Raw genomic sequence first — 22,459 nt, forward strand, 5'->3', positions numbered from 1 at the left:
TCTCATAATTTGTGTTTAACAATACAATACATGGTTCTTATGTTCTAATTGCTGAATGTATTATAGTTGACTTTATTATAATTTTTCTTTTAAGAGACTTTTAGCAGCACATGCAGAAAATTCTTAAACAGGCACAGTTAAATTTTTATTTCATTTTTTAGTTGAAACATTTCATGTCTGCTCCCTTCAGCTGTAGCTGTTAACTTTCCATGAATGAGCCCATGCAGGAGGGTTTTCTCAATAAGATACCAGAAAGACAATTCACTTTCCTGCATATACATTCATGATTTGAGGCAAACTAAAAGTTGGAAACCCTATAATCTTGCTGCTACTAGAAGGCTTTCCTTCGCTGAGGACTGAGCCCAAAGCAAAAGGAAGGAAGGGCTGCAGGAAGGAGCCCTCTGGAGGCCGGTGTGGCTGAGAGAAGACAGGCAGGGGGTCCAGGCCAGGCCTGCGCTGAGCGCTTCCTCTGTGTGTTTCAACTTCCAAGGGCCTACCTCACAATTTGTTAAATGAAACAATGCCTATCAAGCCTTTAGCAACCGCTCTAGGATACATGTGTTTTCCATAAATGCTAATATAAAGAATGCATCAAAGCAAACCTTGAAGACATTACGTTAGGCAAAACAAGCCAGTTATACAAAGACAAATACTATATGTTCCACTTCTATGAGGTATCTACAGAATCTACTTTATAGAAGCAGAAAGTAGAATGATGGGCACCAGGGCTAGGGGAAGGGTGGGTGGGGAATTAGTGTTTCTCACGGGGACAGAGTTTCATTTCGGGAAGAGGGACTGATTCTGGAGACGGACGGTAGGGATGGCTGCACAACCATGTGAATGTACCTAGTGGTTAAAATGACACATTTTATTTTATGTCTATTTTGCCACAAAAAAAATCATCAAAGCCTTTTCAGCCTTGTTAAGACAAGTCGAAATTTAATATAAGTTTGAACCCCTGGGAGCTAAAAAGATGTGTTTTTTTGTGGAGGGTGAGAAATCTCCCCTTACCTTTCGTTGCTCTCGTTGCTGGTGGTGATTGTGGCATTGACAGAAACAAATGTGAATATTGACATGCCACTTACTTGTGACAAAAATGATAGTGGGAGTAGCAGAGGAGTTCAGATCAATCTGTTACTGAGAAAGTCCCTCATGAAGAACTAAGGTGAGAGAAGGGAGACCAGGAAGAAAACCAAGTGGCAGTGGTGGGGGGAGGAGGGACAGAAAGGAATGCGGGTAACTGAGGGCTGCGATAAGAGATCACCCAGGACATCTTCCTGCTGCAGGCCAAATGCCTCTGGCTGTTTTTCTTACTCCAAAAAATCTCCAGGAAATAGGCTTTTTATGTCAGCACAGGAAGTCAGTCCAGCCTCAGACAACACTGAGCAAAGAAGGTGATCCAGGAAGAAGTTCAAAAGTCAATTCCTTGTGCAGAGGAAGGCACTCTGTGGGACAGAGTGGTAAAAACCAGATTCTATAAAAGAATCTGACATGGGGCTGCTCAGTTCATGTCAGGAATGTGGTAAATAAGTAATGCACATAAAAATGCATGCATAATTGTTATCCTAGACAAGAAACAACCGAATGCTGAATACATGGATTGAAGTTATCTTTACAGAGGGTTTTTTCTTTGTAATTATGTGACTGACCTTTCTTTTAATCCTGCTGAAAATGTGTCTTTCCTGGGGCGGGGAGCGATAATGAAGTCTGGCCCCAAGGCAGAGATTAATTGACAATCAGCAGTCCTGGGGTGCCACCTACTGGTGAGATGACTGTAAAGGCCTGGCTGAAGAGGCTGCCCAAGCAGTAGCAGGAACATCTCCAAAATCAGTGTAATTGTGTTCTCACCTCTGTGTAGCCTTGGCAGAGACACAGCTTTACCTAAACCAAAACCCAATCTGTTGTAAAAGCTGGGCTTAATATAATCTTATTTCACTGTAAACGCCATCTGTCCTTAGAGAATGTTGCCTTTTAAATATCCTATTTGGTATAACAGATGTTACAAAAGTAAAATGATAAAATAAACACTTGTGAATCCATTACCCTAACCAATCCAAAACACTCCAAATGTCATCAGTGTGAGAGTGACTAAACAATAGTGATTCTGTGTTCACATAGTACAACAGTGAATGAAAGAACCAAAGGTTCATGTAATACCGTGAGTGAATCTCAGAGGCGTAATGTTGATTTTTAAAAAAATGAAGCAAGATCTCGAAGTCTGTATAGAGTGTGCTGCCATTTTCTAAAGCTCATGAACAATAGAATATTCATTTTCAAGGAAATCAAATCCTCTGGTGCTTTTAATACTGCAACAGCAAGGGGTGTGCTGGATAGACAGTTCCATGGAAAGACGTATTCACTCGGCTCCATCCACAGAGCAGTCAGGTTCAGAATGTGTGTGCATCCTGAAATCACTCTGGCCAATGGAAAAGTGCAGCATCCCCATACATGTTAACTTGTTTTTTTGTTCCTCCTTGTAGCCACCAATGTTTTTGGACAAGCTATTAGACAGCATACCAGTGCTTGGGACTCCACTCCCTCCCATTCTATCAGGATGGTAGAAGAGTATGCCCGTGAAGATAGATCAGCATGGCACTTGAAGATCAAAGAAGACTACTGGCAACCAAAACAGAGAGGACTCTCCAGAGAAGATAAAGCAGGTGAAACCCCCAGTTCAGCCAAGGAGACTGAGTCAGTGCAGGTGTTTGGGCCAAGGTCCTCAGGTTGTATGCAACAGGGGCAGACTTGGGCTCACTGCCTCAGAGAAGGACTTACTGATCTGACAGGAAGGCTGCAGACCAAGGCTTGGGCAAGAAGGGGGACCAAAGCAGCTCCATAGAACTGAAAAGTGGGAAGTGCTTGTCATTGAAGGCATGGACTGGTACTGTGTAAGTGATAAGCTCCAACTCCTGTTTCCATTCTTGCCTGAATCCAGTCAAGGTACAAAGTTCCACAATAAGAGAGGGTGTTTATTCACCTACCTTAAGTAAGAGCCCCCCTTGGCTAGAAAGCAAAGCCCCCTGACTAAAGTTCTACTGCATTGCATATAACAGGGAGAAGTGATACCACAACTCACAGTGCTGTTACCAAAAGAAATGGGAATTGATACTGGATGGCTAAAGAAACATGTGATCACTACAACAGAGTCTTCAAAAATCATAAATACAACAAAACTTAAAAACACTCTTACCACATTGTTCAGCGATCCTACTTCTGGGTATATATACAGAAGAATTGACAGCAGGGTTTCAACAAGATATTTACACACCCATGTTCATAGCAGCATTGTTTACAATAGCCAAGTGGTGGGAGCAAACCAGATGTCCATTAACAGATAAAGAAACAAAATGTGAGATATATATATATGTGTGTGTGTGTGTGTGTGTATACACACACATATATATATGCATGCATATGCCATGGAATATTATTCAACCTTAAAAAGGAAGGAAATCCTGTCACATGCTACAACATGGATGAGTCTTAAGGACAATATGCTATGTGAAATAAGACAGTCACAAAAAGACACATACTGTATGATTCTACTTGTATGAGTTATCCAGAGAAGTCAAATTCATAGAAATAGAAAGTAGAGTGGTCATTACTAGGGCATTGGGGGAGAGGGATTGTTTAATGGGTAGAGAGTTTCAGTTTTGCAAGATGAAAAACTTCTGGAAATCTGTTTTACAACGAAGTGAATATATTGAACACTACTAAGCTTAAAATTGGGCAAAATGCCCTAACCAGCATGGCTCAGTGGGTTGAGCATTGATCAGCAAAGCAAAAGGTTGCTGGTTCAATTGTTGGTCAGGGCACATGCCTGGATTTTGGGCTAAGTCCCTGGCTGGGGACATGCGAGAGGCAGCTGATCAATATTTCTCTCATGCAAGGCCAAATGGAGGGGTAGGTAGACACACTGTGACTCCTTGCACAACTGAAAGAAGGACAAGAACAAATTTAAAAACAAAAAACAATCAGAACTGACAGAAAATCAACCTGTATGGAAGTCCAACAACCAAGTTGTTAAAGAAGAAATATTCATCCAGACAGATAGGAGGGGAAGGGATGTGCAGCCAGGGCAGAGAGGACACATAGCAAGGCAGCGGCTGGAGGATGAAAGTGGGGAAGGTGGCAGATGGTGGAGGGGGGGGCGTGGTCCCACATTTGCGTGCAAATAAACTGGGAGGAACAACTGGGGAGCAAGATAGACCACGCAACCCAGACTTTCAGTGCAGGGAAATAAAGCCTCAAAACCTCTGACTGGAAACACCTGTGGGGGTTGAGGCAGCAGGAGAAACTCCTAGCCTCACAGGAGAGTTCATTGGAGAGAGTCCTAGAATGTATACAAACCCATCCACCAGGAATCAGCACCAGAAGGGCCCAGTTTGCTTGTGGGAAGCAGGGGAAGTGACAGAAAGCTGGCAGTGAGCGGAGTAAGCACCATTGTTCCCTCTTTGACCCCTCCCCCACATACAGGTCACAACACAGCAATGTGGGTTGCCCTGCCCTGGTGAACTCCTAAGGCTCCTCCCCTTGCTACGTAACAAGAGCACTGAGACAAAAAAAAATGGCCCAAATGAAAGAACAGATCAAAGCTCCAGAAAAAAACACAACTAAGCAATGAAAAGATAGCCAACCTATCAGATGCACAGTCCAAAACACTGGTAATCAGGATGCTCACAGAACTGGTTGAGTATGGCCACAAAATAAAGGAAAAAATGAAGGCTATGAAAAGTGAAATAAAGGAAAATGTACAGGGAACCAACAGTGAAGGGAAGGAAACCAGGACTCAAATCAATAGTCTGGACAAGAAGGAAGAAATAAACATTCAACTAGAACAGAATGAAGAAAAAAGAATTAAAAAAAAAATCGAGGAGAGCCCTGGCTGGTGGAGCTCAGTGGATTGAGCATGGGCTGCAAACTGAAGGGTCACTAGTTCAATTCCCAGTCAGGGCACATGCCTGGGTTGTGGGCCAGGTCCCCAGTGGGGGCCATGTGAGAGGCAACCACACATTGATATTTCTCTCTCTCTCTTTCTCCCTCCCTTCCCCTCTCTAAAAATAAATAAAATCTTTAAAAAAAATGAGGAGAGGCTTAGGAACCTCCAGGACAACTTTAAATGTTCCAACATCCAAATCATAGGGGTGTCAGAAGGAGAAGAAGAAGAGCAAGAAATTGAAAACTTATTTGAAAAAAAAAAACAATGAAGGAGAACTTCCCCAGTCTGGCAAAGAAAATAGATTTCCAGGAAGTCCAGGAAGCTCAGAGAGTCCCAAAGAAGTTGGACCCAAGCAAGCACACACCAAGGCACATCATAATTACATTACTCAAGATTAAAGATAAAGAGGGAATCTTAAAAGCAGCAAGAGAACAGGAGACAGTTACCTACACAGGAGTTTCTATGAGACTATCAGCTGATTTCTCAAGAGAAAACTTGCAGGCAAAAAGGTGCTGGAAAGAATATTCAAAGTCATGAAAGAGTAGTACCTACATCCAGGATTACTGTATCCAGCAAAGCTATCATTTAGAATGGAAGGGCAGATAAAGTGCTTCCCAGATAAGGTCAAGTTAAAGGAGTTCATCATCACCCAGCCCTAACTATATGAAATGTTAAAGGGACTTATCTAAGAAAAAGAAGATGATCAAAAATGTGAACAGTAAAATGACACCAAATTCACAACCATCAACAATCAAACCTAAAACAAAAACAAACTAAGCAAACAACTAGAATAGGAACAGAATCCCAGAAATGGAGATCACATGGAGGGTTACCAGTGGGGAGGGGCAGAGGGTAATGGGGGAAAAGGTACAGTGACTAAGAAGCATAAATGATAGGTACAAAATAAATAGGTGGAGGTTAAGAATAGTACAGGAAATGTAGAAGCCAAAGAACTTATATGTATGGCTCATGGACATGAACTAAGGGGGGAATGAGTTTGGGAGGAGGTGTGCAGGGCAGAGGGGAATAAAGGGGGAAAATGGGACAACTGTAATAGCATAATCAATAAAATATATTTTTAGAAAAAATATTTCTCTCACACATTGTTTCCCTCCTTCTTTCTCCCTCCCTTACCCTCTCTCTAGAAAAAAAATAAATAAAATTTTAAAAATGTTCAAGATGGTAAGTCTTATATTAGGTTTTTTAATCATAATTTAAAATAAATATAATAAATACAATAAATAAAATAATAATAGAACCCAAGAGAAATTGCAAGGTAAATGTTAACAGGGACTTGACTGCAAGTTATTAACCTGTTTCAATTTCCTTAGAAAAAAATTAGTGTGATTTTGGTATCTATTTCATAAGGTATTTATGAAGGTGAAATGAGATCATGCATATGAAATTAGCAAATGCTTAGCACACAAACTACATAGTTGAGAAAAATATCAGCATCTTGTGAAAAATAAAAAATCTGTTTGACAGTATGACTAGTATAATTCCATTTATGTAAAAACAAAGACCTCTGGCTCTGACCAGTGTGGCTCGGTTGGTTGGGCGTCATTCCACAAGGTGAAAGGCTGCCAGCCTGACTCCCAGCAGGGGCACATGCCTGGGTTGCAGGCTCTGTCCCCGGTCGGGGTGTCTGCAAGAGGCAGCCAATCAATGGTTCTGTGCCACATCACTGTTTCCCTCTCTCTAAAAATATTTGTTTAAAAACCCCAAAGACCTCCACATGTGTGTTTGTGTGTAAACACATGTGAGTAACATAATGATCTTTAAACAAGATGGAGAAAATATACCTTAAATTTGAACAGTGGTTCTCCCAAAGAAGCATTTTGGGATTTGAGTACACGAAGGAGAAATTTCACTATTACTATAAGTAAAAACATAAAATTATTTGAATGTTTAATATCAACCATATTTTATGCTTTAAGTAGATAAAAAATATTGTGTCCTGACTAGACATACAAATAGAAGTGAGGCACACAGCTTGGCACAAATCATATCTTCATTTTCAAAAGGATGTTTACTTAAGAAAATAAGTCATCAGGCGGACAACTGTACTTGAACAGTAAAAAAAAACCCATAAAGAAGTTTTAATTAAGAAATAAACAAATTATGTATAAACTAAAAAAATAAAAATAAAATAAAAAAGAAAACACATCGTCATGTAAGGTAGGTAGACTATATGTTCAGAGCCAAGCAGACGATACAGACACAAAGCCCGTACAAAATTTCAGTGAGGGGAGCCATCACTAATGGTGGATAGAGCTGAGAAAGACCTGAGCAGAAGACAGAGCACCAGTCTGCTCATGAAGCAAAGGCTTAAATAGAGAGAGGAGGAGGGAGTTGGCATCTCAAGTAGAGGGAGGGTGAAGAGAAGAAACAGATGAGAATGCTTTTGGCATCTTCACTGAACAGGGCTGGGAGGTTTGGACTAGACAGATTCAGGACATGTTATCTAATATAAGAAATTCAGTTGAACCAGCTGCGGGGGCCCGAATGCTGGGAATCTGACTTTAGCAGGTAGAACACAGAACCACTGAAAGCTCTCCAACCCAGGAGTAATAGATGTAGATCAATACTTTGGGAAGATGAAGATGTCTGTGGCTCACAGAAAACACTGGGTGGTGGAGAGACAGGGAGCAGAGTTAGGTGAAGAAGAAATCAGTGTATTCTAAGTGAGTTTGTGGAGGCCTGATCTACAGCAAAAAATTAAAAGCAGAAAAGGAAGCACACATGACATTAGATTATCTTACTGTCCAGGCATTGATCTAAGTGATTTATATGTTTGTGTAATATATGTATACATATAGATATATGTAATTCATCTAATTCTCACAATAGCCCTATAAGATAGATACCATTATTATCTGATTTTTCCAGAAGAGAAAACTGGGACCTATAGAAGTTCAGTTACTTGCCCAACATTGCAAAGCTAAAAAGTGGTAGAGAGCTCTTATTTGTAACCACTATACTAGAAGCGAGGACAAGAAGAAAGAGGAGGCAGAACTTCACCACATTCTTCACCAAGAACTACACCTGGCATGTAAGAAAGAGGACAAGTCCAAGTTTATAAGCCTATGGGGTGGAGAGTGCTAAGTTTCAAAGGACAAAGGGAGCATCAAAGCAGTTCTATAGAGAGGACAGCGGATGTCCAACATCAGCTGTTCTAGTCTAGGAGGCAGGAATACGAGTCCTTTTAAGAATCTGATGAACCCTGACTAGCATGGCTCGGTTGAGCATCATCCTGTTAAGTGAGGGGTCACTGGTTTGATTCCCAGTCAGGGCACATGCTTACGTTGTGGGCCTGGTCCCTGGTTGGGGTGCATATGAGAGGCAGCTGATTAATGTTTCTCTCACACATTGGTGTTTCTCTCCCTCTCTTTCTCCCTCCCTTCCCCTCTCTGTAAAACTAAATAAATAAAACCTTTAAAAAAAGAATCTGATGAAACAATGGGCCTTCTCAGTAGGAAAAAAAAATACACATGCACCAACAAAACATCACACACAATTTCAGTAGGTTCATGAACTCCAGGTGAGTCTTGCCCTAAATATACTGTGTAAACAATTCAGTAACAAACATTTCTGTAGTAGAAATTTTATTTCCATTCATAAAATATATCACTAAATAGCTATAAAAGTTACATATTATTTTAAAACATAGAATTAAAAAATCACATTAGCTTTTCCTTAGCAAAATGCTTCTGTTTTATGTATTTACAAGAATATACTATACTTTAGGTACACAATTTTCCCTCAAGCCAGCCTGGGAAGGCCTCTGGATGTAGGTAGATGCTCCAATAAGCTCTTCCTGCCTTGTGCAAATTCAGTTTTACAAAAGTTCCTTTGAAAACAAGAGTAAATACAGAGAACTTCTAGAGAAAAAATCCAGCGAAGCAGCAGTTGAGAATACATTTCCTCTTAGTGGTAAAGTTAATCTTGTTTTGGTAATCGATAACCTGTTGAAGGTGGGCAGGTGCAGGGAGGAGTCCTTAAGACTAAATTGTTTCTCTATGAGTCTTCAGTGTGGTCCTGAGGAGAGGGTAGCCCTGCATCCACCTCTCTGCCGTAAGGTCGCCTGTTTTGGTAGCCAGAAGGACGTTTGGAAACATGGCCATCCATGTTCTGATACATCTGAATATGGGAAAGAGACAGAATACCCATCATCTGAGGAAGACTTCCCATGTTATGTGCCTACATCACAAAGTATTACTTGTTTTCAGTGTGCACAGGCCTTAGAAGCTATTCTGTGCATTAACTGACAAAGCAATTTTGGTCCTTATATTAATGGAGAAATCGAGTCATAGTCAAATATTTTATTTCATTATTGTTTCTACTTTTAGATATAATATCTTCATCTAGAAAACCTAAGGCCAAGAAGAAAAACCACAAAAGAGAAAGTCCACAAAAAAAGACATCTGTTCATTATGCAAATAATACAGGAGACTGATTCTTCAGTTCTCACTTGGGAATTTAGTGACTTTTAATTGTTTTTTTGAAATTATTTTCTGTAAAAATGAAAACATCTCTACTTTTCTGTCTGATTATCAAATTAATACATGTTTATGTAGATAATATAAGCAATATAGAATGTTCTATAGAAAAAGCTAAGACCATCAGAGGTACTCTCCATTATAGACAGCTTGCTATGCATGCATATGAATTTGTATCAGCCAGTGCAGACTGCAGATTCTGTTTCAGAACCTTATTTTTAATTACTAGTGTGTTGTTTATATGTTACATGTGTCAACTATGTTCACTTTACATGCTACATATTTTCACTATTTACTAAACATGAACACATATCTTTTTATTATTTTAAGTACATTTTATTGATTATGCTATTATAGTTGTCCCAATTTTTTCTCCTCTTTATCCCTCTCCACCCTGCACCCACCCCCACCAGTCTCCCCCCACTTTAGTTCAGGTCTATGGGTCATACATATAAGTTCTTTGGATTCTCTATTTCCTATACTGTTCTTAACCTCCCTTGCCTACTTGATGCCTACCAATTATGCTTCTTATTCCCTGTACCTTTTCCCCCCATTCTTCCCCTCCCCCTCCCCACTGATAACCCTCCATATGATCTCCATTTCTGGGATTCTGTTCCTGTTCTAGTTGTTTGCTTGGTTTTTGTTTTTGTCTTTTAGGTTCAGTTGTTGATAGTTATGAGTTGGTTGTCATTTAAAAACATGGAATGCTTCACAAATTGCATGTCATCTTTGCGCAGGGGTCATGCTAATCTCTGTATTGTTCCAATTTTAGTATATGTGCTGTTGAAGCAAGCACCAAACACATATCTTTTTAATGGCAGCCTAGGGTTCTGTAGTACTGATGTACCACAATTAACTTTTTGATGGACTATTTATATGATATAAAGTGAAAAAGTACACATGTGACCATGTCTGTCTTTGGGAGAAGTGGGGGAGGTGACCAAAGGGGATGCACAGTTGATCTGTGATACACTTGACCTGGGCTGCCCTACGGAAGAGTTTCCTTATTTGTACTCCTATCAACTGTGTGTGGGAAAACTTTTTTCTCAGAGCCTCACCGACAGTGGGTAGTAACAATCTTTCTAGTCTCTAGCCCTTCGTCCAGCAACATGTTTTATTTCCCTACCTATCTGCATATGTTTCATGATAAGCAAAGTTAAGCATCTTTTTCTGTATTCAATGGCTTTTTGCATTTAATTGTGAATAGTCTGCTTATCTCCTTTGCCCTTGTATATTGGGCTGACATGTTTTCCTTATTATTTATAAGAACTCCTTATGAGGTAGAGATGGTGCATTCTTTAAGTTTGACAGACTCCTCCACTTCCCCACTCCTTGCTACTGTCTTTGTTGTTATTCATTTGTTTTAGACAATCAGTTATACTGTTAAATGAATGGACTGTTTCCTACTCTGAATTTTTCTTTCTAGAAAACAAAAAAATACATATATCCTTTCTGTCCAGTCTGCATAACGACAGTGTGCCTTTGCCCTTCAGGATGAGTGGTAACAACACATCTTTTCTGTGGACCGGACCTGGCAGTTGGTTGCACTGCCTTCACCGTCTTGTTCCTCCCACACCCTCCCCCCTCACCCAATACCGCAGCCACAACCAGTTATTTCCCATTCTGATTTCTCGACGTTGACCCTTTATATTACTCATCTAGCATGGAACACACTACTAACCCTCCATTCTCCAATGGCCAAAATACTATGCATTCTTCACCATAGTTCAAAGACCTCTGCAAATCCATACCTAACCCCCTGGCAAGTAAAAATCACTCGACCCTTTTTCTTTATGCAAACAGCTCATTTCTTGTTTCTCTCTATCACTCTTCTTTCAGTTTATTTCATAGTTTCATTAACTGTTTACAAGTCATCTTTTCAATAGCTTATAGTCCGTTGGGGGCTTTCTATGTCCCCCAACCTCTTGGACATAATTTCCTGGCAATAACCTTGTTTCTATATGTGATTTTTAAAAAGTCAGAGCAGGAGAATGGGACACTCACCATCTACACAGGCCTTGAGAGAGACACAGAATTGAAAATGGATGCTTAATAATTTTAAAACAGAAGACAGACAATTCATTTAAAGAATCATAATTATATTTAAGTCACATTTATTGAGTAACTACTACATACCCACTATGTGGTAAGTCTTTTCACATATCTCACCTTAAGTATTCCTTACAACTTCACAAAGTAAGGTTTGTTAATCCTATATTTCAGATAATGTCTGAGATCCCAGAAAAAGCTAAATGACTTAAGTCTTATTAGAAGCAAATGATGGAGCCAAGATTTGAACCTAGGTATACAGAATTCAAGACACTATCTTTTGCTCACTTCACCTAGGCAACGGCTCCTTTTGCTGCACCAGGTGGTACTGATAAGAAGAAGAGTCCTCAAAGTAAGTCCATGTTCCTGCAATTCAGGGATCATCTAGCTTAACCCATTCTATAGGTAAGAAAACTAAGGCCCAGAGAAATAAAGTGATTTGCCATAAAGCACACAGCTATTAGTGGGCAGAATGGTAGAGCTGGTATCTGGCTCTCACAGCTCTGGGTCCGTGTTCTCCCCACTCTACTATATTGCATGATTGCACTGTACAAAGCTTCACATTGAATTAGGAACGGTAGGCCAGGGATTACGTTTTAGTTATTTGTCTAGTCTTCTGCACCTGACGCTTAAAAGCATTTAATTTCTTAGTCCATTGGCTGATATTTCCAGGAAAAGCCTCCCTCCCCCCTAATCATTTATCAATAAATATGTCTTACCTAAACTACCTTTCTCTTTTTTAAAATTAAGTTTAATTTTTCCGTAAAAGTGTTCAATTACGCTTGATGTATAATATTATATTAGTTTCAGGCGTATCAGCCCTGATATCAGCCCACATAACTTTTACAGAGTGACCAGGACAAGTTGGGGTGAGGAAGACAACTTGGTGCCTTTGGTTCTTAGGAAACCAGCAAAGAGTGTTCTCACTGCTTTCCTTCTCATCACAAGGGAGAAAGTGCTGCCACATACCGCTTCCTCTGCATCTGCCAGCTGACATCCCAAACACGAGGTCAGGTTAGGGAAGGATGGCCTTTTCCTTGAGTCAAAAGCCCAGCAGGATTGCATTATAAAGTATCTGTAAGAGTAACAGAGCAGGCAGCAAGATGAGGAAATCTAAACAAAGAAATAGGAAGCATTTTTCACATAATGAAATACCACTGATTGCCAGGGAGCTGCTTGTTTACGGCACGCTTGTTTTGTAGCAAGTACTCGACTAGATTTTGAACTCACACCAGAAAGGACAAATGCAACAATAAACAGAAATGCATTTAAAAAAATATAGCATGAACAGAAGTCAGGAAATGGAGTCTTATCACCCTCATGGATCCCTCAAGCAGAGGAACTGAAACCCAGAAGTGAGAGTACCTCAGGGCAGGAAAGGTTCAGTTTTGTTCAGAACTGCCCCCCACCCCCTCTGCCCCCCACCCCCTCCACCAAACACAAAGGAAGAGTTTTCTTTTTCTAAGAGGAATCATATAAGCTTTGCAGTAAGAAGTTTTACTTTTTTTGTCATGCATTGGGAACTAGACAGACCGCACATTTCTGATTTCAGCCACTTTACAGCCTGTGTGAACTTACATTTCTTCTGTAGCATAAAATGGCTGGTCCATTTTAAATCCACTCTGAATGAGTTTATAAAAGTTAGCATCAACTTGAATGCCAGGGTAAGGATTGACACCTGAGGAAAACATTGGGGAATGCAAGCATTTACCATTCTTCATTTCTTTATTCATTCACTCAATTAACAAGCATGTGTGGTGAGTGCCCGTGGGCCAGACAGTGAACTATGCTAGGCTGCTATATAAGGCAAAGCCATGGTTCCTGCTCTCAAGTTGGGTACAGGCTGAAGACAGAACTATTGACACTGGCAAGTAAAACACCAAGTGGCACCTGTTGCAACAGAAGGAAGGCTCGGGGGCTCTGGGTGCATTACAGGTGGCATTTCACCCACTCTGACTTGGGAGCTGGGGAGGGGCGGAGAGGGACAGCCTGTCCTGAAGGCCTGGGCCCAGACAGGGCAGCAAACTGTCAAACTTACCGAGTGAGAATATCTCCCAGAGTAATATTCCGTACGACCAGACATCACTCTTAATTGTGTAGATCCCTTCGAACAAGCTTTCAGGGGCCATCCACTTCACAGGCAGGCGGGCCTGTGAAAGATCCAAGAGGAGATCAGTGGTGAGGTTTCCACGGGGACAGTCATTACTTCTTATCTATTGTGAACTAGAAAATAAATTTTATCTTCCTAAGGACACTCTTAATGCTTACTTGAGAAAAGCTATTCCTCACGCGGAAGTGTTTCACTTAAAATTAACATTTTAATGCAGTAGCTGTAAAAAAAAAAACCACACCCATCTTTCTTTAAAACTTATTTGAAGAAAAACTTGTGCTTGCATTTGGGAAGTTTGACAGTAGAAACTCTCCACGAAGGAGTAGCCAGTCCGTTGCCCAGAGGTGAGTGGATATACTAGCGAATCAGGGCACTATTTTGTTAAAGCATTCCTTGGAAGAACTAGAGTGAAAATGCTCTCCACTACAACGTGGTGAAGGGAGCACACGTCCTCACTTTCGGAAATGATAGCAGGCTGGCTTCTGTGGCTTTAACAGTTTCCAGTAGCATGAAACGGGCTTTTGAATGAATCCGGCCTCAGATTGGAATCGAGACAGGGATGAAGAGCACTGTGTAGTAGCTTCTTTTCCGTGGGTGGAGGAGCCCTTCACAGTGCACACTTATTCTGCCAAGTAAAATCAAAACTCAAGAGAGAAACCCTATCTTAAATCCTCCACAAACTGACAAGCTGATAGAATCAATTTGATCAACTGAAGGAATTAATTGTGGTTGCAAATGGGATTCAGCTTCCTACACAAGAGACTGCCAGCTGGTAGGGCAGAAACTGCACAGCCACAGATGAGCATTCATCATATCTGTGACTTCAGCTACGGCGAGGCACAAAATCAGCTGAGATGATTATGTGAGTCTAGTGGGAATACAGCTGAGTTTGGCTTTTGACATTTAGTGGATGTTTACCCTGGACAGGAGCTCTCATGTGCGTTTTATTAGTTCATCCCCACACAATGCTGAGGTCAGTGTATAATCCTCATGTGAAATACTGTATGTCATAGGACTGTGGCCACACAGGCTCAGACCTTTCATGTTCTAACCATAGGCTGTGTGATCACCGACAGGTTACATGTCTGTGCCTCGGTTTCCTCACACACAAATGGGTACTACAGGACTACCTGAGTTAATATGCGCAAAGCACTTAGACAGTCCCTAACACACAGTGAGCATGATATCAGCATTTGTTGTTATTATCATTTCACAAGTAGGGACAATAAAGCAGCTAGAATTCCCAAATATGAAGAGCCAAAAAGAAAAATAAGGGCTTGAATCCAGGTTTGTAATTTTTAACAACCATACTCTTTCGACTAGCTACCCGATGTTGTCATCTAGTATTTCTCACAGCTCTCCTGTAATAACACACCTGTCCTCATCTTTTAAAACAAGTAGGTTTAGTCATGTTCTAGGTTTCCCTGTGTGACAGTAGTAGGATGATGAATATTCACTGACTAATATTTAATTTAAATATTGCGCATTAATATACATTTAGAAATGTATATTAATATTTAATTTACATGTTGTATTTTTAAGTGCTCTATTGTAACTATTAGCTATTTCCATCATTAGAAACATAACTTAATTGTCACTTTTTAGTTAAGGGAACTGAGATAAATGCAAGCAATGATGTTGTTAAGTATGGTTGGCATTCAAAGGGCCCTAATCTATTCTGACTAGCCCAAGGGTGGACGTGTTGCTGTTTTGCTCAACTTTTATCACAAATGGAATATTCCCTGAAGCTATGGGAAAACCTGTTAAGCATAAGAAGGCAAACTGCTGTGAGGACTCATTTGGATGTTAATCAACACCCTGCAGTGAGTGTAGATGTTCACCCTGCAAGACAAAATACAAAACAACAGAAGAATGGGAAGAAACGGCAGTCTCACGTTGCCCCTGATGACATAGTTGGAATCACTCATAATATCTCGAGCCAGTCCAAAGTCACATATCTTCACCACTTTGCCGCGGGTTACCAGCACATTCCTGGCCGCCAGGTCTCTGTGGATGCACTGTAAGGAATGGCATTGGAGTGTTATTTGCTGTGGTGTAGAGGCTCAGAGCATTCAGTCTTTCTCCTGGCTTACAGATGGAGTTACAGATGACAAATGTACGGTTCATGCGGTGCCTTATCTCTGCTGGGGCATGAGCAGTCATCATGAAATGTCACCAAGTCTGTCAGTGAATCCAGAGCTCCCTTCTCCAGCTATGCAGACATTGTGCTGTGTGTGGGACATTCCCAGAGGCTAAAGGGGACAGGTTCTCAGGAAGGAGATCAGACTTAGCCAATGTCACGTCTTGCTATAAATGAGACAGGGCCCTCTGGCGACTCCCAAAGGGACTTGCAGAGGCTGCCTTCCAGCACTCTTATTGAGAGGGTGGGGAAAATAATCTCCTTTCTGACTGGAAAATAGCTTTGGCAATAAAATGGAGTAACCTCAAAAGAAATATTCAGAAGGGTATTTCTAAAAATAAATTTGGGATGGTTGACTAAACTGGAATTAGAAGGAACCCCTAAATTGAAACATGGTGTGGCATTAATCCTGGTGGTCTGTTAAGAAAATTAACTCTAGCCCTGGCTGGTGTGACTCAGTCGATAGAGCGCTGGCCTGTGAACTGAAAGGACTCTGGTTCAATTCCTAGTCAGGGCACATGCCTGGATTGATATTTCTTTCACACATCGATGTTTCTCTCCCTTTTCCTTCCTGCCTTCAGCTCTCTCTAAAAATAAATAAATAAAAATATTAAAAAAAAGAACGTTAGTTCTAAAAGGAAAGATTTTTAAAAGAACAAGGGCACTAGTAGCAAAGGTCCAAAGGTCTATCTTCAATACTTAAAAAATAAAAGCAAAAACCATAAAGACTCAAGTTCCTGTAGCTCTCCTTTCTCCGTATCTGGTTTTCTGGGAGTGTTGTCAGCCTGCATGTTCCATTTACATTTCACCCACTTCCCCACCAGGCCCTGCAGCCCGCCTCCTAACTGGCTGCCCAGGCTGCTCTGGCCAAGCCCTGCAATGACCTGCATAGCATCAATCCAGGCAAGATTTGATTTGACCTGAAGGAGGCCAGCCCTCCTTCTGTGGGTTACACAGCTCACTCCTCCTACTGCTCTAGTGGTTCCACATCTTTTCCTAAACCACTTCATCCAAACCCAGGGATGCAACTACCATCACCCAGATCTCCAGTTCCAATCCAGCAGTTCCCTTGAGCTTTAGATAGGCATAGCCAAGTGTCTACTGGACTGAGCTCTACTTTTAATCTCACATTCAACATGTTGAACTCGCCCTGGTGAGTTCTGATGGGAGGCAGAGCTCAGCTCAGTGGATTGAGCACAGGCTGCAAACCAGTGGGTTGCTGGTTCAATTCCCAGTCAGGGCACATGCCTGGGTTGTAGGCCAGGTCCTCAGTGGAGGCCATGTGAGAAGCAACCACACATTGATGTTTCTTTCCCTCTCTTTCTCTCTCCTTTACCCTAGTCTCTAAATATAAATAAATTAAAATCTTAAAAAAAAAAAACCCATGTTGACCTTTCTCAACAAACTTCTTTCTGTCCATACTGATTCCATATTCCTGACCCCATCCCATGTTCCCTGCTGGCTTTCTTTTGGAAAGATTTTTCTGCACTGCCTCTCCCCAGGTCTGTGTGTGTCCCTCCACTGGGTTCCCAGATCTTGCTGGAACACAATATTTATCATGCTACAGTTTAATCACTGATTTAAGTCATTCATAGGGAGCACACAGTCTAGATCCCTCACATGCACAGTTCACAGGAAGGTTCATGCTCCTTTGAGAGCCTAATGCCCCTACTGATCTGTCTGAGGCAGAGCTCAGACAGTAATGCAAATGATGGGGAGCGGCTGTAAATACAGATGAAGTTTCACTCACTAGCCCACCACTCACCTCCTGCTCTGTGGCTCAGTTCCTAAGAAGCCACAGACCGGTACCGGTACCGGTCCATGGCCTGGGGGTGGGGACCCTTGTCTGAGGGAGTCACAGAGCTTACAGATGGACCTGAGGAACAACCAAAGAGGGAGAAAAGCAGGAGCCAGTGCCATCATGACTTAGGAGGAAGGCTACATGGAAAACAATGGGAGAGAGATGGACATTCTTCAAAAATTCTTATTACAAGCCCAAAGGAAGAAATAACAATGCTCCCTGACCCCCAATTGTGAGAAGTTTGAATATTTACTTAATGTAATAGGCAGCCAACCAGGCCAGACGAACCAGGTGGATAACTCTCCAACATCTACAAAGGTCCCTGTGAAAGTACTATTGTAGACATATGGTAGTCGTGCAGGTGACGATACGGATAAAGAAACTTGGACAAGAGAAATCCAGCCACAGGGAAGAAGATGGAGAGAAGAATTGTGCCTCAACGATGAGGGGTGGGAAAAACTATGAGACAGTAATTTTTTTAAACCATTTTAAGTAAGGATGCCTAAATTTGGAAAAGAAGGTAACAAGCACTTTTAATATCCCTAAGGGAGAGGTGGGGGAAATCCATGCACTCCTAACTGGGGTTGTGCCCAATTTAGGGTAGGCAAAAGTAGGCTTACAGTTGTGATATGCAAAACACAGAGTTAATAAAGCCATTGTAATAATCATAACCTGCATGTCTTTTTCCATATGAAAAACTGTAAGCCTACTCTTGCCCACTTCTGTATACAGATTAATTTGGAGAAAAATGACCTTTAAACGTTAATTCTCTCCTATGAACATAGTAGAACTCATTTATTTGGGCCTTATTTTTTGTCCTTTGGTGAAATTTCACAGGTTTCTTTTATTTAAAGATGTTTTTGTTGTTTATCTCAAGATGTCTTAGAAGTTTAGTTGCTTCTAGTCTTCAAAGCTATTGATTTATTTCTTGTTAATTTTTTAAAAAATTGAGATATAACTGACATGTAACATTATATTAGAGACTAATTTTTTAAAGGAGAAAAATACTGTTGAAATTATTTTCTCCAAATTCAGAGAGAAGGAGGGGAGGGGAAGCAAATGGGGGAAGTGGAGAAGAGAGGGAGGAAGAGAATAAAAGACACCCCCCCCCCAAAAAAAAAAAAGAGGAGGAAAAAGTTTGGGAAATACAGAGAGGGCAATGGAAGGTAAGCAAACGAGAACAGAAAGTAGCTGGGGGAATGGTCTGAATCTGCTTGTAGGCAGGAGACACTTGAAATGTCAGAGAACAGCGGGGCTGAAAAGCAGTTACAGAAACAACACAAAGGTGAGATAGAGCCGCGGTGGGTGGCAGGCTCCTGGACCTTGTCATCACAGCCCTGAAGGATCTAGTAAGAGCAGTGGGGAGGCAGTAGGCACGCCTCTGGGACACTGCGGAGTAGACAAAGGCACCCATGGTGGCTGGCTTGGCCAGCAGAGAAATCTGCATTTGAGCCTCCTCTCATTCCTCCGGTTGAACGCCCCTGTGTGAGGCACAGCCTAGCAACCTGAAATGCCTGAGGGAGGGCCGACACTGCTGTACCTCGCTGCTGCGAGGAGGGATTCCTGAGGACTTCCTGTGTGGCCCTGTCAGGATAGCTGGGGAGGGCTCTAATAACCAGTATCTAAGAAGGGCCCCTGAGCATTTATATTATAATTAGCCAAGAGCCAGGCAACATTCTAGGTGACTCCAACAGTGGAAGAGACTGGGAAAGACAGACTAAGGAACATAAGTTCAAATAAACAGGAAAGAAAAACACTCTCTTTTTCAGAATTATCTTTTGTTGTTGTTGTTAGTTTCTTCTTTAAGGAACATACCGACTTAAATTCCAGAAATTCCATTCCTTTGGCAACTTGATAAGCGAAGCAAAGAAGATCTTCAAATGTAAGCACATTCAAATCTTCTTCTTCCTCCAGCCTTTTTTGGTTTTCATATTCAATTTCATCTGTAAAATAGAACTGGTCCTCATTTTTGTCAAGACTCTAAGAAGTTGCTTTATCAAATCTCCATGAGGTTATTAAAGCCACAGTTAGGTGAGGTGCCAAGATATATGAGTGCAGGCCTCACACCGTGTTCCTGGAAACACAAGGGCTATTTACGCTGAGAGCTATACAGCCTCTGAAGAGTACCCTAAAGATTTTTTTTGGTGAGAGGGATAAATTACTAATTCTCTAGCTGGGCTGGTGACAGATGGCCTCTGGATCAGCCAAGGAGTCTCAGATGTTCTTCTTTTGCACTAGGTAGTTTTGTTACATTGGGAAAGTAATTCACATCAATCAAACACATTGTACACTTAATGTTCTTCCATATAACCTTCTAATAGTCTGATGAGAGAAGTATCATTAGGCCCATTTTACAAATTAGAAAATTATGGCTTGGATCGTTAAATAATTCATCCAAAGTCACTTAGCCAGAATATGAAGGAACCATAGGTTACCCCAACACCTGACTCCAGAACTCAGTACCTTTTCTACTTCTCAGGTAATAGCATGGCTCTAATTAATTTATGACTTTTAAAAGAATAATGTGACCAAATAAAATAGCCCTCTGTGTTTATTAGCTAAACATTGACATAAGATTCACAATACATAAACTATTGATTTTAACTGCTTTTTTAAAAGTATATTTTATTGATCATGCTATAACAGTTGTCCCAATTTTTCTCCCCTTTATGCCCCTCCACCCTCCACCCCACTACCTTCCAATCTCCGTCCCCGACTTAGTTCATGTCCATGGGTTGTACACGTAAGTTCTTTGGCTTCTCTATTTCCTGTACCATTGTAACCTCCCCCTCTCTATCTCATACCTACCAATTATGCTTCTTCCCTGTACTTCTCCCCTCCCATTCTCCCCACTCCTCCACCCCACTGATAACCCTCCATGTGACCTCCATTTCTGTGATTCTGTTCATGTTCTAGTTGTTTGCTTAGTTTGTTTTTGTTTTTGTTTTAGGTGTGGTTGTTAATAATTGTGAGTTTGTTGTCATTTTACTGTACATGTTTTTGATCTTCTTTTTCCTAGATAAGTCCCTTTAACATTCCATAGAATAAGGGCTTGGTGATGATGAACTCCTTGAACTTTACCTTATCTGGGAAGCACTTCCTCGGCCCTTCCATTCTATCTAACAAAGCTATCTTTTAGATTCTTAACTACTTTTAAAGCAAGTGTGCATTCATCAAGCCTATAGATAACTGTAGCAAAGTAAAACAAGCTTTTGCATTTACACATTAAAATAAAAGACAGCTAACACAGAATTCTTGTGTTCATTTCTACTTTTAAGTGCTACTAATTAGGATAAAATATTACCTTTGGGTTGAGATGAACTCCCATTCAACCCTGAGGTGCGATCTGAGTCTTGGTGTGTTTGAACTTCTTGTGAACCAAGCATACTATTAGAAAAATATTATTTCATTATTTATGTACTTCTTCTCAGTAGACATTTTATTTTTAAAAATACAATTTATGAAAGAAATGACTTGCAATCATAAATGGACTTTTAAATTAAAAGCACAGCACCAACTTGTCCATTTTTTGTGGAGTTAAAAACACCTGTGTAATTGAGCCCATCTAACTAGGCAAGGAGTGAGCCTGGTCTCTGTACAGAGCCCAACACTTCAAAGATGACTTTGCTTAATTCTTACCACAAGAAGATCTTACTACACGTGGGTGTCAAAGTCATATTTTGTAAAAGAAAACTTGGGCTTAGGGAGATGGATATGATTTGTTGAAATCATGAAACTAGTAAAGATTTGCAACTGCACCTCGGTCCTCTGTTTCTAAACTCCGTTAGCAGCTCAAGTAATACAAAGCTCTTACGGGGACCCTTACATATTCTCCCATCCTCCTCTTCTCAAGATGACCTTTGCAAAGCTCATTTCCTCTTCTTGTGAAATTAATAAATAGTAATAATGCCAATTCTTTTACGGTACATGATACAGAACTCTTCACTGAGGAACTTTGTGTGCATTATATACACACAATGATTCAATTTATTCCAGAATATAAATTTACCCCAATTTACAGTTGCCATATCTTTGGAAAATGGCTTAAAGCTTTTAGGCCACAGATACTCCAAAAGAAACTGCTTCGGTGTATTTCATAGCCCAGTGACTGACTGAATCAAAGACGCTGAGTTCACCAGCCTGGGCTATTACTAACCAAGGACGGCCAGTCACGCACACCTGACGCATCAGGAAAGCCTCTCTGTTCCAATACACACGTGACAGTAGAACTGCCTCAGTTAGGATGTGAACTGAGAAATGAACTAGTGTGAACCATGTAAATCGGTGAAGGGAGCTGCACCAAGGCATACAAGAGGATCTCAGTGGGGCCTCACGGCTCTAGATGCTGGGTCTGTCTCAGGCCTTAGAAGGCTAAAGGCCTACACTGAAACGTATGCTAAGAAAACAAAGCTGGATCTCAAATGCGCTCTCCAAAATTCCCCCAGTAAAGATAGAATGACTCTGATAAATTTGTCTTTAGGATAAGGGAGAGCATTCCCATATCCAGGGGAACAGGAAAGCACCATGGATTGAGGAATGATTCTATCAGAGCCTATAAATTTACTCAGAGAAAGGTGTTATAGAGCTACAATGTTCAAGTATTCAATAATTAGTAAGGAATTCCTAAGGATAAGGACGAGCATCCCACCAAACTTCTCCAGTCCTCATCCACACGCACTAGAACAAGCAGTCTGCCAGGGCCAAGAGTCCCTCAGGATGCCCACAGATGGGGGAGTATACAATGCAGAGCAGAGACCAACATTACCACAACTTTATTCTGTCCCCATCACATTACATCAATGGAACTACCCTATTTTTTAAGTCCAATTTATACTGGCCAATGTGGCTCAGTGGATTGAGCACTGGCCTGCAAACCTAAAGGTCACCGGTTCAATTCCCAGTCAGGGCAGATGCCTGGGTT

At 41.0% G+C, this 22,459-nt stretch overlaps 1 protein-coding gene and 1 non-coding gene across 2 annotated transcripts in view; both read right to left on the reverse strand.

Annotated features, from left to right (window-relative positions):
• Positions 1–8,544: 8,544 nt before the first annotated feature.
• FLT3 (fms related receptor tyrosine kinase 3) overlaps positions 8,545–22,459 on the reverse strand; it is a 60,510-nt gene continuing 46,595 nt past the window's right edge. Inside the window, exons 18-24 of the mRNA XM_045844837.1 lie at positions 20,843–20,925; positions 19,354–19,481; positions 15,493–15,615; positions 13,526–13,637; positions 13,066–13,165; positions 12,457–12,562; positions 8,545–9,079 (exon numbers count right to left, since the gene is read on the reverse strand). Of these exons, the coding sequence (XP_045700793.1) occupies positions 8,957–9,079; positions 12,457–12,562; positions 13,066–13,165; positions 13,526–13,637; positions 15,493–15,615; positions 19,354–19,481; positions 20,843–20,925 (775 nt within the window). The 3' untranslated portion in view covers positions 8,545–8,956. The remainder of the gene's footprint in view (positions 9,080–12,456; positions 12,563–13,065; positions 13,166–13,525; positions 13,638–15,492; positions 15,616–19,353; positions 19,482–20,842; positions 20,926–22,459) is intronic.
• Positions 10,132–10,234, reverse strand: LOC123822810. Its single transcript, XR_006786431.1, has one exon. It is a non-coding gene; the product is annotated as a U6 spliceosomal RNA (small nuclear RNA).

The sequence above is a fragment of the Phyllostomus hastatus genome, unplaced genomic scaffold (assembly GCF_019186645.2).
Source record: "Phyllostomus hastatus isolate PE091 unplaced genomic scaffold, TTU_PhHast_1.1 phas_contig_41, whole genome shotgun sequence".
NCBI lineage: Eukaryota > Metazoa > Chordata > Mammalia > Chiroptera > Phyllostomidae > Phyllostomus > Phyllostomus hastatus.